A 16,154-nucleotide genomic window follows, 5' to 3' on the forward strand; every position below is an offset into this window, starting at 1 on the left:
CAACGTCAATCACAATGATATGGCGTGGCGATGGCGTCCATTGAAGATAATATTTATTTTGTATGAAAAATAGCGAGTCTAAATAGGTACTTCATAATATTTAAAAGTCGTTGAACAAACGTGTCACCGTTTGAGGAGTATAATCTATGTTTTAATTATTTGCTCATGTTACAGGCCACACCCGGTATATATATAGTACATACAGTCGATTCTAGATTCAGTTAGTGCAATTTTTTTTAGTACCTAAGTACCTTAAGAGTAAGAATCAAGTAAGTAGTATTTTATTTTGTAAGTTTTACTTTAAGGTATGGATTTTCGACTATTAAGTTTATATTAATGTAATGTTTAGGACATTATTATTATTATTACAAAAAGACTGATGATATTTGAGGAAAAGTTAAATGACATTTATTATCTACAAGACAAGACTTTTCTGGTGGCCAAGAATGGGCCATAAACTACTTAACATACAAAATAATATAAGTAGTACCTACACCCGATTTTTAAGACCTATTTATGCGCAACGCATTAGGACTTTTTTTGTATAAAATACTAAATCTAAACCTATAGGTCAATTATATCTCGCGTCGAGTTCTATACGGTCGGATGTGAAAAAAGTCAACTCAACCAAAGTCAACGTTTACAGGAGCCAAAACAAAATTAGCACTATTATTTAGTATTATTTCACGAACTAGGTATGTGGACTATAAATACCATTCTTGGTTGTAGTACTTTTTTAATATTGTATAAGGAGGCGCCAGAGATGTGACTTATTTGAAATACTTGTATTTAAAATGCAAAATACCTATTTTGTATTTAAATACCTTTTGAAGAAAACTATTCTGTATTTTATTTGAAATAGTTTTTGGGACCTATTTTCTATTTTCAAAATACAAAATACTTTATAGTAGGTAGGTAATGTAGACCAGGTAGGAGTTACAATCTCTTCTGATGTTACAATCCTGGCAACTCTCTCATTCTTTTAACATGGAACTGTTGAATCTGTTTAGTAACGTCGCACATGGCCACAAGCGTAGCGAGTGGTTAAAAAAGTGGAATCTTGAGTGTTGGGTGGGTTTCAAGGCACGAGAGGAGAACAAACTTTTCTGCCATGGTGAAACACAAACAAGACGTGTTCATCACACTAACGAGAGGCATTATACTAGCTGTGAAACATTACAAATTAATGCTTTAAAAGTTGGCCGATAAAAACCATCATCCATACCTACATCCTACCGGTTAATATGAGCAAACAACTAGAAATTTGCACTTTAGATAGAGGATTGATTTCAAACAATAAAGAGAGTATTTTCAACTCGGAAATTCCGAGTAATACTTTTTAATTCAGACTAACTAGGTATTCACTACTCAGAGAGTACCTTTTATCGAAAAGTATTTGTATTTTAAAAAAGTATTTTGAAAATACCTATTTCGCATTTTGTATTTAAATACAAATTCAAAAACTATTTTGTATTTTGCATTTGAAATAGTATTATCAAGGAAGTATTTGTATTTTGTATTTAAATACTTTTTATAAAGTATTTTTCGCATCTCTGGGAGGCGCCTCCGAGGCGGTATGTATGCTAAATTTATTAGATCTGACTTTTTTGGTTTTTCCCAATTGAACAGTAAAAGATACCAATTTGTTTGATCATTTGCTATTGTATAAAAAAGGTTCGACCGTTTTTGATATAAAAATATTTTACAAATAAGGAAAATATAGTATCCACGCCACGGGCTGAACGGATAGGTACAGTCAGCATCAAATATATTAAGGCTGCAAATGTGGTCAAATAGTTCGTTGCACCGTTTTTGGCCACTTTCGCTGCTCCAATATATTTGACGCTGACTGTACCTTTTACTAAGTTAAAAGAGTTACGAGTATTGTAATGTGTAAATTAGATAAATATTACCTACAATAAAGTAATAAGTAGGTAAATATACCTACATACATGTACCAAAGAGAATTTGCATGTACCTAATATTTATACTTTTATAACGTTTGTGTAATTGTGTTAGAATAATCTTTAGAAGTTATTATAGTCGGGAGTATGTATCAACATCTGTATGAGTAATTTATTACTATGAGTTATGACGAAAGAGTGAGATAATAATAGTACATTATGATACAAGTGCGATAATGAAATATGGAAATTACACACAAATTTAAATGTTATTCATCAACAAAAAACTATATTGTAAGCGAAATAATTATTAAATACGCTGACATTTCAAACCTTGCGTTGAATCTAAAGACCTCGTTTTATATACTTCATTTATATAGGTATACTATGTACTTAAAATATGAAAATGAAATAAAGAATGATTTTAAATTATTTATTTTTAACTTATTCTTCATATTTACATCAAAATAAAGTACCTATATCTTACATGATTGCTCGCTTTTGATTTGCGACAATTATACAGTCAATAACAATATTAACTATTTAGATAGCAAGTTAGTTTTATAAAAAATGGGTAGATTCGTATTAATTACATTCATTAGTGCTCTATCCCAGGAAAACAGGAGAGATTGTTATGTTTCGACACATATCAAGCCAAGTCCAAACTACACTGAACTTTTTTAGGCATGTCACAAACAGAGATCGGACAGATTTGCGTCATTGCTCGCAATAATGTGGACATGACTCCAAAGTTTTATTTCTTACTGATCCAAATCATTTATCTCCATTTTAATGGCGAAAATATTAGGTTCTGTTTTTTTATTATTTTGTTTCTGCTCTTTTCGACAGGTCTCTTTTTATTAATAACTCTGGTAAAAGAAAGTAACTCCTACTTTCATAACTTTGTGAAAGTTCTCATATGGCCTACTTATATATTAATGATTAGACCCAGAACTTCTTCTAGCAAAATTGAATAGATATTGGCATAACTGTTATCGATAAGCAAAGCAAGTCATAGATAAATATGTATATAATAGTAAATTATAATGAGTTATATTATAATTATAACTCACCGACATGTTACAAGAATATAATTCAAATGCAAACTGACACGAAGGTAAGAAGGTACCTTAAAAATGATAATAATTATTTTATATTTTATATTTTACTTTTATATACATATTATAAAAACCTAGCCTAAGAAAAATGATGAATAAAGAAATAATAATTAAATATATAAAAGAACATAGACTACTACTATTTCGCAGTAGATAATTTCTTAAACAATGTTAGTTATTCTCTATAGAGATAAGGTACAGTCAGCCAAGAAAGTGATCTACCGCGTTTCGACTCTATCATCTGATGGATCTTGGCTGACCGTACGCCGTAACAGTTATGTCGATAGAGTTAGAACCGCCAAGAAAAGACTGCCACGATTTCGATGGCATACGCAATGCTAGTGTTATTTAACTTATTTATATGTACGAGTAGGTACGTCATAATTTCATAGAAGTTTGACGTTTCAAATAACACTTGCACTGCGTGTGCTGTCAAAATCGTTGCAGACTTATCTTGGTCAACTCTATTAGAAATGTCTTTCGTTATTACTAGAAAAAGTTCTAGTTCTACTAATGATCATTTATTTCACTTATTCTACAGAGTTAATACTTGTGACGTTACGTACCACGCATTTAATAAGAAAAAATATACGCAAATATTTATTTAAAAGTCATGACACAAGCTAATACCTACTAACCACCTAATGTTTTAATGTTACAAACACAGCCGACGTATATTTTGGGAATGGCAAGAACAACCCTGAGGGGCTATTCAATAGCGACTAAATCCAGGAAGGCCGATTTGTTTTGAATGTTTATGAATATGTGTTGCGCTCCCAAACACAGCGCCACGCCACGCACGCTTTCAACAATGAACCAACGCGGCTTGCTATTATAGGGCTTCCGGATTTATTCGCAGGAATCTTCTAACTTCCTTTTTTTTTCTTAATCCTTAAATTTTTCTCCTTAGTATTTTTAATCCTAGCACCAGATATTTAATTTAAATATGCATGTTATTAGTTCTGATACCGCTGACGTGAACAATTCGAATACTTTTAAAACAAGTAACCTTTATAACCCTTGTACAATTACAAAGCCAAATTATGGCGCGTTCAACTTTTAATTTTATAACGTCCAAATACCGATTGGGGACGTTATAAAAATAAAAGTTGAACGCGCCATATTTTGGCCACATAAGTTATCAAAGAAACAAGATCAAACAGTTTGAAAATGAAATAGAATTACATTATATGATTTATTCATCGAATTACAGTCATGCTATCTTTGTGATGTCCTGTACAAACATAGCTCTTTTTGGGTCTTCATTAAAACACCTACACTTTGGCAGGTGCAACTAAAAACCGAATTTGAATTCCTAATACTTGTAAATAAATAATATAGGAATTATTTATATACTTGAATAAAGCTAAAAATACATTACCTAGGTACCGACCTACATGTTCTTGGAAAGTTCTACTTTTCTAAGAACTTCACAGTAACACTATCAGTTGTTAATTAGAAAAGCACATTTTCTAGCACCTATTTTGTTAGTATACAGGCAGTTCTTTTAATTTGTGACATCGAACTTCGATATCTAAATTAACAACAATAAGAGCACTTTTTATTTTAGTAGATAAGTCGTGTCGTTCATGTATGGCACCGTGTTGCTTCGGCCGTTGTCATACTTCTGTATTAGATGGATCAATGCTTCTTTATGACTGCACCATCGCTGTCTTCAGAACATCGTTCCAACTGTCAACAAGTCACATATTATTACATTAGATTCATGACTACATAGGTGTACGAGTTTGTGTGTTAATATATTTCTCTATTTTAATGATATTTTTAATTTATTAACTAAGTATAAGATATATTACAGTACATATTAGTACCGGCTACTTTACCGCACTAATGCGATAATTAGCACATTATGCAACTGTCGAAAATTTAAAGGGCCATGTGTACTGTAAAACGTTGTACGCTGTATACATGTGCGAATAGGTAATTCGCACCTCGTGTCAATTTAAAACACTCCCTTTGGTCGTGTTTTAACTTAGGGTGGTATTCCACCTATCCAATTTTTTTGTCCAATGTTTATTGCGTCTCACATTTTGCTTTAATTTGAGAGTGAGACGCACTGACATCGGACAAAGAAATTGGACAGGTGGAATACCACCCTTACCGACACTTGTTACGAATTTTCTATTTTTCGCACTTGTATTTCTCATGAGATTTTTTCAAACTATTGGTGAAATAATAATCTATCTCGATGAACTTACCTGTTATAAGTAAACTGACTATCGGCCCTGAAGAAGTAAACATGATTTTTAAATTGTAACTTGAAAACAAAATCCTTGTAAATAGCGTCCTTGTCTGACGGGGCTCCAACGGTGTACCTGAAACACGATTACAGTTTTACATATTAATTCACAAGTGAAATGTAGGTAGTAGTATATATTACGACTACGGCTCTCAAGAGGTCTATCTAAGACAATAATCTAGACACTATATCTTCAAAAAAATACTTAAAATTATAGCGTCTATACATTTGTTATATTTTTCATACAACTTGGGGACGGTGACCGCTGTCATATGATCATATCCATACAATGTAATATAATCTTAAAATGCTCGCAAAATGTTATTGTGATGACAGCTGTCATCGTGCCCAAGTTAACGCGAGTCACCACTTTCAATGCGTATTAAAAAAAAATCACAATTTGCATTATAAATGAAAGGGACAAGCTATGAAATTGCTCGCGTTATTCTTACCGTGGACCACTTATCCTTCAAACAACACTATCGCGAATATGTCTTATTGAAACTGAACGTTTGCTCAGTCTCAATAAGACACAGTCAGTCAGTCAGTTGGGCTGATATACTAAGATGCGATATTAGAAGTGTGAGCAACGTACCCTAGCAGCGGCAAGGAGGCCAGGGGAGCTTCGTCGTGCCAGCTCTTGTAGAAGAACAGAGTGAACGCGGCGAACACCACCCACAGCTTCTGCCAGCCGTGCGAGTTCTTGAACTTGCGCAACAGGTACCCGGACATTTGACTCTACACAATCGTTACACAATATTACATATTATAATGATGGGGACAACAACTCCAATCGGCTTCATTTTACCAACTGTCAAAATAACCCAATAAAGAGTAAATGAAATACAAAGAAATACAAAGCTGATACAAAGTGGCGTCACTAGCCTGTAATATCGAATTAATTCATAGCACTCTTTGTAGGTTTTCCGATTGAAATTAATAGAAATAATGTCCAAAAGTGCGGTTTATGTTTTTCTAATATAATCTGTTGTGCTTTATTACCTGCATAAAATGAACTAACTTACTATTAGCTACGTTGAACATCTCTAGTTATCATCAATAGTTGAAAATAAAACTAGGTAAATAGCGGATACACACATTGAAGTTATCTCTTTGTTATAACTTTCTAATTTTTCATACTGCCGTGCTATGTTAAGAGATCTTCCGTCACTTATTATAGGGATTATGAGTAAAATGCACTTTCTTATACAGCAGTGTACTGTATATTGGTAGTAATTAAGAATTAAATAATAATCTAACATTTGGCATATGAAATGCCGTCTTAACACGGTGGAAGCCGTGGAGGCGTGAGTTTCTCTTTAGGAAGCGTTATTAGTTCCAACGAGTATGTAGTTGAGTTACCCTCATGGCGGTGTGCAGATGGTCGCGCGTGAGCGACGTGACGCGGTGCCAGCACACGTGCGCCAGCGCGCCGCCGGACACCCCGCCGCCGCTCTCCGCGCCTGCACAACATTCAATCACCTTGTAGCGCCCGAAACATTGTTTGTAAATATTCCACAGCATAAAAAGTAAACTTTAGGTTAAATTAAGATTTCTAAGTCACGTTATGTTTGTTTTTATTACAATGATTATTTTAGTACTAATCAACAACAAAATATTAAAAAGTATACCTGTGTCTTGTTCATAGGGCGTCAGCTCAGTATCGACGTGACCGACGAGTTCCTGCGCATGCTCTATCGCGGACTCGAACGCCGCGTACCAGCCCTCGAACTCGACCTCGTTGCTAGTACTTATCATTAAGTTTATACTCTCATCTGGAATAAAACACATACATTACATTTATTAAATAAATAAATAACAAATAAATATTAAAGGACATTCTTACACAGATTGACTAAGTCCCACAGTAAGCTTAAGAATTGTGAGTTTGTGTTGTGGGTACTCAGACAACGATATATACAATATATAAATACTTAAATACATAGAAAACATTAGGATTCAAATCCAGGACCATCTGCTTCACAGGCAGGGTCACTACCCACTAGGCCAGACCGGTCGTCAAAATTTCTTACGATTCTAATTGCTTTACAAGATATAATATTATGTCCTACGTGAAATCGATGACTCCTGTTTAAATACAAAGTAAGAGTTGAAACAAGTTAGGATACGAGTATGTTATTCAATATATTTTCTAATAAAGAATAATCTGTTAATAATTAGGTACATTTTGATTGTAATTACAGATGGCTTTTAATATAAGCAATACCTACCCATTAAGAGCCATGTAGTATATTTTTTACCTTTTTTGTGTTAAAGTACAAATTCTAATAGATTCTTCGTCTATATTAATCATCATAATTCATAAACTAGCTTTAAAATACGAGTAATAATTTTAATAGACTGCAAACGGTCTGGAAATCGCCGCACTGCACTTTCGGTTTCGAATCAAATCTAACATAACAAAATTAGGAGAGGTGAGCATGTGTGTAAATAATACCTGACTGTGGACGCTGGTCGGCGTCGGCGTTGGCCGCGCTGGGCGCGTCGGGCGCGCACAGCGTGAAGGAGTGCGGCAGCGGCGCGCGCGCAAGCCGCAACGTGCGCAGGGGCAGCGCCGCGTGCGCGCGGAACGCCGTACTGCCGGACTTGGACGCCAGCACCGCCACGTCGCTCATCTAAAGTTACAAGCTCGGTTAACGTAACAGAGAATGTAGAAATACGACAAATATCCCAATATGTACCTAAGCACCTATTCTTGTAACAATGATAGTACGGCACACTAACTAGAGGGATTTCGTTGCTCTATAAATTGCAAACCTATTTCCCTAGCTGTAGCTCTCCGTCTATGCACGCAATGTGTTTTTAGACAATGTTTGAAAAATCATAAAAAATAGCCATTTGTTTTATAATTCTATCAGAAATACAAATGTAGGAGAAGCAATTGATAACTTGTCAAAAATGGAAGAAAACCGCGGATAGCCCCTTAATCATTTATTCCTAGCGGAGGTATATTGACTCACCAAGAATAGCATCCGCTGCTGCAAACCCTTCGAAGAGTGCTTGTAGACACATCCCATGCGAATGAACTCGCGCTCGGCAACTAAAAGTTTGTCGTAACCTACGCAAAATATTTGCACAATATTATTTCACCTTTATTCATAAATCTATACCATTTTACTCATGACTCCTGTTCTAATCTGCCCAATCGTGTATTTTAGAAATAACATGTAAGAGGCAATTCAAGACTTATAAAGCTCGAGCCCCACGTCAAAAATTTAACCCAATTTACTTTGATGGTATTACTGGCATTTTTTCTTATTACTTATTGCCTGTGGTATCAAAAACAAATGGTGTGGTTCGTAAAATAATCGAGGTGTAACCAGTTAGGTAACATTTGGTAATAACACACGAGTAGTGGTCGACTAACCGACGATGTCCCGCTGCAGCTGGCAGAGCGCCGCGTGGTTCTCGACGTGGCGCAGCTGCCGCTCGGCCGCGCGCGCCAGCCGCGACGCCACCTCCTGCACCGCGCGCGCGCGTTCAAGCCCGCTCCCGTTTTCGCCGGTACCCCAGCATCCCACCTCCGTTATTTCTGCACCCATTACAAATATACGTACTACTAAGTGTTTAAAATTTCGCTAGCAATTGTGAAAGCAATGCCTTAATATGAGGAAATAATAAAGATAAACTTAGAGAAATACGCCCATGAGCAATTACGTAACCTGTGTCTATGACATACGAGTACAATTTTAAGCTAAACATAAATTTGAAATATTACGTGACAGTATGATTCGGTCGATCAAAACATTGCGTGAAGTCGCGTGGCACACATAGCAATGTACAAATTGCAGAACATTCCCAAAAAGCGGAAACGTTCTCGAGAATGTTCTCAGAACATTCCTGCAACATGGAAATTATTGTTTAAACAAGAGAATATACTTGAAATAAAGTTTAAATAGGCATAACTTAAAACTAAATGTTATTATGCATATATTATTGTCTATTACAGTTAGCTATTTTGTTGATGTGATAAATTTACCAATAAGTTGCTTAAATTCTCACTGTATATCAGAGAACATTTCGACTTTCGACAATTTTTTCCAAATTTTTTTTTGTTGTTTCATTAGAATCTAGAGGCCTCTGTCTCCCGCAATGCCAAATCTCAGCGCGCTCGGACCAACTTGAAAAAATTTAAAAAAAAAGTCGGCCATTTTGATTTTTTTTTATGCAATTTATTTTGTCTCGGGGCCCTCTATGACATTTGGTCGAGCACCCCCCACCTATCACGCACCGTTTAAAAGTTGCCATACAAAATAAAAGTGGCCAGTTTTCCCGCAATTGTAGCATTTTTCCAAAAAAAAATTTTTCTTAAGTATCTAGGGGACCCCGAGATTCCGTGACCAAAATTTCAGCGCGCTAGGACAAAATTAAAAAAGTAAAAAAAAAGTCGGCCATATTGAAAAAAAATGGCGGCGTCAAAAACTGCCAAGGTCCATCTATGACATTTGGTCGAGCACCCCCACCTAAGTCTGACCGTTTGGCCGGGCCGTCATACATTTTTCTGACCGGAAGCGGACGACCATAAGTCGGAATTTTCTGAGGGTAAGGACTACACCTAAACTATCGTGAATATTCATGGTATAAACTACGATAAATAAATAAATTCTCGTTCTCGAGAACATTCTCAGAAGTTACCGAGAATTTCTCATGTTGAAAGTTTCGCAACTTTGGAAAGTTCTCGTGCGTGCATTGCTAGGCACACATGCGTGAAGCACGGTCCGAAGTGACGAAATTTCGTGTTTTTCATTTACCCTTATAATCGTGGACGATCCCTTACAACTAAAGACAACTAAAGACGGCCGCGGTGGCGGGGGCGTGCTGCTGGCCGCGCGCGCGCCCTACTCGCTGCGCGCACTGGACTGTGGTGCGCACCCGCAGGACGAAATAATTTGCGCATTCGTTACGAAAGGACACTTCCGTTTTATTCTGTGTGTTATATACTTAGCGCCTCGAATACACGAGAATCGATATCACTCCACATTCCAATGTATAGAAAGAATCATAAATACTTACTCTTATCCTATCATTATTGTAGGTGACTTTAATATGTACTCGACCACGATAAGTGTACGAAATGCCTTTGATAATGTCTTGTCTTATTGTAATCTTACACAGCAAAATACTGTATTAAATAGTCTTAATCGAATATTGGACTTAGTCCTGTCAAATGAAATGATTACCGAGCTGACTGTTACTGAGGCTACCGCGGGACTAGTATCATTTGAAAAACATCATACTCCTATTAACATAGAAATGGCCTGTCCTACGATATTTAATAAACGACCTACTCATCAAATTCACAATCGACCTACTAATATCACACCGCGAGAGAGAAATTATCGTAAAGCAAATTTCATTACCCTATATCATAGGCTGGCAAATTGTAACTGGTCGGAACTATACGACATAAGTGAAATGAATGATTGCGTCGAGTGTTTCTATTCTATATTGAATGGTATATTGTCCGAATGCGTCCCATTAAAAAGCCCCCAAAAAAATAAAGCTCGTCAAAACTATCCTGAATGGTTTACACCCGATATTATACAGTTAAACAAAGTAAAAAACTCGTATCACAGACTATTTAAACAAACGGGACATCAATTATACTACGCTTTATTTACGTACTATCGAAGAATTACAAACGTCCAATCGGAATCTGCTATGCTAGCTTTTATTGACAACTTACAAATGAATATTACAACGGACCCATCCTCTTTCTGGGCATATGTTAAAAACCGCCGTGGTTCTAACCAGCCTGCTACGTTTGGCGACATGTCTCCACAAGAAGTCGTAGACTCATTTGCCAAATTTTTCAAAAGTGTTTTCCTCCAGAATCCCCCGGCACTGGACGTAACGGCAGCATGCACTTCTTCTACGGCAGAGTCACAAAATACAAATGGTCGGATCGTTAGCATTGACTATATTAGTGATGCGGATATCCGCACAGCTATAAATCGTCTGCGACCAAAGTCTACTCAGGGCCCCGATGGTATTCCTCAATTCGTAGTGAAGGACTGCCGTGAAGCATTTGTCGAGCCACTCAAGTACTTGTTTAATCTGGCATTAAAAAATAAAGCATACCCGTCGGTTTGGAAAACATCAAAAGTCCTACCAATACACAAATCCGGATCCAAATCTGATATACATAATTACAGACCGATTGCAATATTATCGGTATTCGGAAAAGTATTTGAGTCCATTATATATGCTCAAGCGAGAAAGCAGCTGGATGGTTGGTTTTGTGACGAACAACACGGTTTTTTGCAAAAGCGATCTACTACGTCAAACCTGATTAATACTGTCACGTTAATAGCCAATAACTTGGATCAAAGAAGGCAAGTAGATGTTGCCTACTTTGACTTTCAAAAAGCATTCGACAGAGTAGATTGCGATATCTTACTGAAAAAACTGTCTATGGCCGGATTTACTACACATTTACTTCAGTTTTTAGCCAGTTACCTCTCAGATAGACACCAGTACGTTCAGTTTAATGGTTGTAGATCTACCCCATTCTTGGTCACTTCTGGTATTGGGCAGGGAAGTAATCTGGGACCCTTAATGTTCCTTATTCTTATAAACGACTTACCAACAAAAATTAAGTTCTCGACCTGTCTGTTATTTGCTGATGATTTGAAATTAGTTCTCCCGATTAACGATCCCAATGATCCCACGTTACTTCAGCTTGATATAGAGGCAACCTGTAGCTGGGCATCAAAAAATAGCCTTACCCTAAACAAAGACAAATGCTCGGTAATGACATATGCCCGAGTTCGCCAGCCCATAACCTACCAATATACTCTTCAGAGCAAACCTATGAAGCGAACCAATGAAATTAAAGACCTGGGTGTCTCGTTTGATTCCCAACTAACATTTAATCCCCACATAGTCAACGTAAGTAACGAGGCTAGAAGATGTCTGGGATTCATCATACGGCAAGCTAAACTATTTACCAATCAGCACGCCATTACCATCTTATATAACGCTTACGTGCGTAGCAAGCTGGAGACGAATGCCATCATCTGGAGCCCCCATGAGCAACAATACGTGCTGCTATTGGAAAAAGTGCAAAAATCGTTTGTGCGTTTTCTATATAAGAAAATATACGGCGCATACCCTTTCCTGTATCCGACGCTCTTTATATATGGTATGGTAAACTATACATCCCTTGAAGCCCGAAGAAACATATACCTAATTAAATATTTTTTCCATATAATACGCGGTCAATTAACAAATTCCCAGCTGTTAGTACAAATACCGTTGCGCGTTCCCCGATTATCAACGAAACAACTCCGTACTCGCCGCCGCGATCTGTTCGGCATCCCCCCGGCGCGCGCGCGCGCGCTAGCCTCCTCTCCACTGCACCACGCGTTGAAATTGATAAATGACATACTAGACAGCGACAAGCAGCTTGACATTTTCTTTTCCTCAGAGACTAAATTTTTAAGTGCATCATCTCGGTATTTGGAAAATATTGTAACCCCAAGCTCTATTGTAGAAACTATGACAATTTAGTATAATCTTATTTGTTAATATGAATTTAATTTATAATATGTAATAATGATAATTTATTGAAATTTCGCTTGGATTATATTGTACTGTAATATTTGTTAATATAAAAATTAGTTCATAATGTGACATACATACATAATTAGGATAAGTTACTGTAATTTCATAATGACATAATTAATATAAAATGAGTATGTACCTATTTAATGACATAATGATAGAATTGTATAAAATACTAATTAAAATGTATTCACAACACTATTAGCACGTAAGGTTTATCTGTAAGTGCTGGTATGTATAAAATAAACAAATAAACAAATAAACAAGACTTACAACCGAAAAGCCGCTTAAGCATAAGGAGAAATCTTCAATTCCTGTGTGATTTCTACCGCCTGCTAATGCTTAAAAGAATTGTTTGTTGCGATAATAACTAAACATAACAAACAAATATTAGGTACCTATAGTGTTGTACCAATTGATGTTATTGTATTTCAAATACTTGATTGATATAATATCCAAAGTTTGGGATGTTCAGATTTGACCGTCCGTAATGTGTGGCAGCATCAGTCACTTGCGGAGCGCTCACTCTGTGTTAAGTGTTGAATGTGCATGTAGGGTACCATTGGCGATGGTGGCGTAGTAGAGCAGCCTGTGCAGAGGGCGCAGCAGCAGGCAGGCGAGCGGCAGCGGCGAGGAGGCCTCGAAGGCCGCGCACGCGCGCGCCGCCCCCGCGCAGCGCCGCCGCACGCTCTCCACCATGCCCACCAGCGCGCCGCTGCGCTCCGTGTACATCGCGAACGCCTGACAAATATTCCGGGTTATTCCCACTAATTACCACCAATTTCTTGCCAGTGGTAACTACTGGGAATTTTTTCCCCACCTTCCACCTTTTACCACTGGGAAAAATTAATCCCAGTAGTTACTGCCAACTCGTTTTGGTGGTAATTACTTAGTGGGATTTTTTTTCCAGTAGTTACCACCAAAATTTTGTTGGAAATGGGATCTATAAGATAGATAGAAAGATAACAAAAGCATCCTGTATAATAATGATATATAATTTATAACTATCGTGTTTGTCTTATTATATATTTTTTATCAATAAACTTACGTCATAAGTATTCGTTAAATAGTCGCACAGCAGTTCAGCAATTTTTCTGTACTCCGGTTCTTCAGTATCTGTAGAATACGAGAAAAAATGGTAATTAGGCGTCTACAAAACCGTCCAAGACGTTCGGTTTTAGATTTTATTGCAATTAAAAATAACCCTCTCAAAGACTAGCCCTACTAATCGCTCGTCAGAGCCAAGAGCCAAAGCCAAGTTGAGGAGCTTATATTCAAAACGTGATTTGTCACAGTAATGTCAAACTGAGATAAATGGTAAAAACTATTATTTCGTATTGCACTGATACTATTGAAACTTTGCGCTGTTAGTTAAAAAGAATATTGTAGACTAATACTATATTAAAATTATTCGGAATATGTACCCATACAAAATAACTTAGTTTTTGAGATTTAAAAAGGGACAATTCGTGTTTTGCACCTTTTATGTACGAACGTTGTAAGGACAAATCATATTTTGTTCGTAACCCCAGAGGTTTGACGTAAGAAAGTTTACATCACACCAAACAAAAAGTGTTTTCTCCTTAGGCAAAATGTCGGCAATATATGACAATCACTTTTTGCATGGCAAATTCTTGTGGACAAAACTCTTTGCATATGATTCCGCTATACAAAATTATAATACTATAGGAAAATAAGATTTATGCAGTAAGGAAACGTTTTATATAGGTGCTATTTTTAATGCTCTATAGACTGATAACATTAACTATAGTACATTATTGTCGAGGCTCGGAAGTAGCTACTTGCAGGCTGAGGATTCGTTTTAAACGGACGACCTTGGGAGTCCGTTTAATTGAATCCGAAGCCAGCAAGTAGCCTTCCCGCCGAGTCATATATAGTGCTTTTCTCAAAAATGGTGCAATAAATATAAATATCATAGAAATATTTTACAAAAGCAACGTTCTTACGTATATATTATCACAGAAAAAAGCCCTTGCCGCCTTTTTATTTTTTTGATAAAAAAATAGAAGTGTATTTTTCTGCCGAAAATACGCCAACCTATTTGAGACAGCTAAATAGTCGCGGTACTAATCATCTGTTTGGCTGTTTAATGGGCCTGTGCCTTCATTTGATATGGCCATTTCAACTTTTAAAAAGTTTGGAACTCGACAAATAATGGAATTTGTATGCAACATTGCAGTCCCAAAATCGAGACTGCAATGTTTTTAACTTTTTAATTTTTGACTGACCATAAACTACGCGCTTCGCGACCTATTTTTTAGACGGCAAAGTCGACCTTGCCGTCCATTTTTGAGAAAATTTTTATTGTTTTTGTGACAAATCACGTTTTGAATTTAAGCTCCTCAGTTTTAGTTTAGAAGGTCAGAATTCAATCGCATTTAAAAAAGTAGCTTGTGTCATTTCTTGGGATTAGGTTACCACGAGCGGACCCCGCGATTCTTAAAAATGTCACCGACAAACTACGAAGCTAAAACGGAGAATAATATGATACGAACATTTTGTTTAAGCTCTTCGTTTACATTTGACGTATGTACTCGTACTGACTGACTGAATGTACTTCAGGTATGTTTTTATATGGTGTCGGTTAACTTGTATGTATCTGTAGTACCAGTTGGGTTCGCGGAGTCGACCGCGCGCGCGGCAAGGGCCCGCTCGAGGCGCGCCAGCAGCCCGCCCTGCGCTAGCGCCAGGGGCTCGAGCGCCAGGCACGGCCGCGCCAGAGCCGCCACCACGTCGCCCGCCGCCACCGCACCGTCGCCGCCACCGCCGCCTCCGCCCAGCTGTGATACGCGCGCCGACCATGCCTGACAACATTACAGATTAGAGCAACTTTATTTAAAGTTGTACACACAACTTTTTCATTTCGACTTTTGTCAAGTTTAATTTACTCAGAATACTGACAGCTCGATTTCGTGTAATTCGTTCAATACTATCTCCAGTGAGTACAAATGCGGGAATCAATTAAGCGGGTGTGCTGTTGCTGCAAGAAAATGCTTCGGTTCACAAGAGTCGTATCGCGATGGCTGCCCTGAATAAATGTGGTTTCAATATTTTGGATCCTCCCCCCTGTCTGAACTTGTCTCCTCACAGTCTGAACCTGGCCGCCGGTGATTATTATTTATTCCCAAATTCGAAGAAGTTGCTGGGAACGGAATGTTACACCGATGATGAAGCTAAGGCCTCAATTTAGGCTCATTGTCATGTCATGTCCTATAATATTTATTTATTATATAGTCTACTACAAATATATAATACAAGGAATTA

At 37.1% G+C, this 16,154-nt stretch overlaps 1 protein-coding gene across 1 annotated transcript in view; it reads right to left on the minus strand.

The window, feature by feature from the left end:
* Positions 1–2,323: 2,323 nt before the first annotated feature.
* LOC134679460 (FERM, ARHGEF and pleckstrin domain-containing protein 1) overlaps positions 2,324–16,154 on the minus strand; it is a 65,325-nt gene continuing 51,494 nt past the window's right edge. Inside the window, exons 19-29 of the mRNA XM_063538378.1 lie at positions 15,499–15,694; positions 13,918–13,985; positions 13,430–13,610; positions 8,671–8,835; positions 8,264–8,361; positions 7,741–7,918; positions 6,914–7,057; positions 6,645–6,745; positions 5,878–6,020; positions 5,242–5,358; positions 2,324–4,714 (exon numbers count right to left, since the gene is read on the minus strand). Of these exons, the coding sequence (XP_063394448.1) occupies positions 4,675–4,714; positions 5,242–5,358; positions 5,878–6,020; positions 6,645–6,745; positions 6,914–7,057; positions 7,741–7,918; positions 8,264–8,361; positions 8,671–8,835; positions 13,430–13,610; positions 13,918–13,985; positions 15,499–15,694 (1,431 nt within the window). The 3' untranslated portion in view covers positions 2,324–4,674. The remainder of the gene's footprint in view (positions 4,715–5,241; positions 5,359–5,877; positions 6,021–6,644; positions 6,746–6,913; positions 7,058–7,740; positions 7,919–8,263; positions 8,362–8,670; positions 8,836–13,429; positions 13,611–13,917; positions 13,986–15,498; positions 15,695–16,154) is intronic.

This window comes from Cydia fagiglandana, chromosome Z (genome assembly GCF_963556715.1).
Source record: "Cydia fagiglandana chromosome Z, ilCydFagi1.1, whole genome shotgun sequence".
NCBI lineage: Eukaryota > Metazoa > Arthropoda > Insecta > Lepidoptera > Tortricidae > Cydia > Cydia fagiglandana.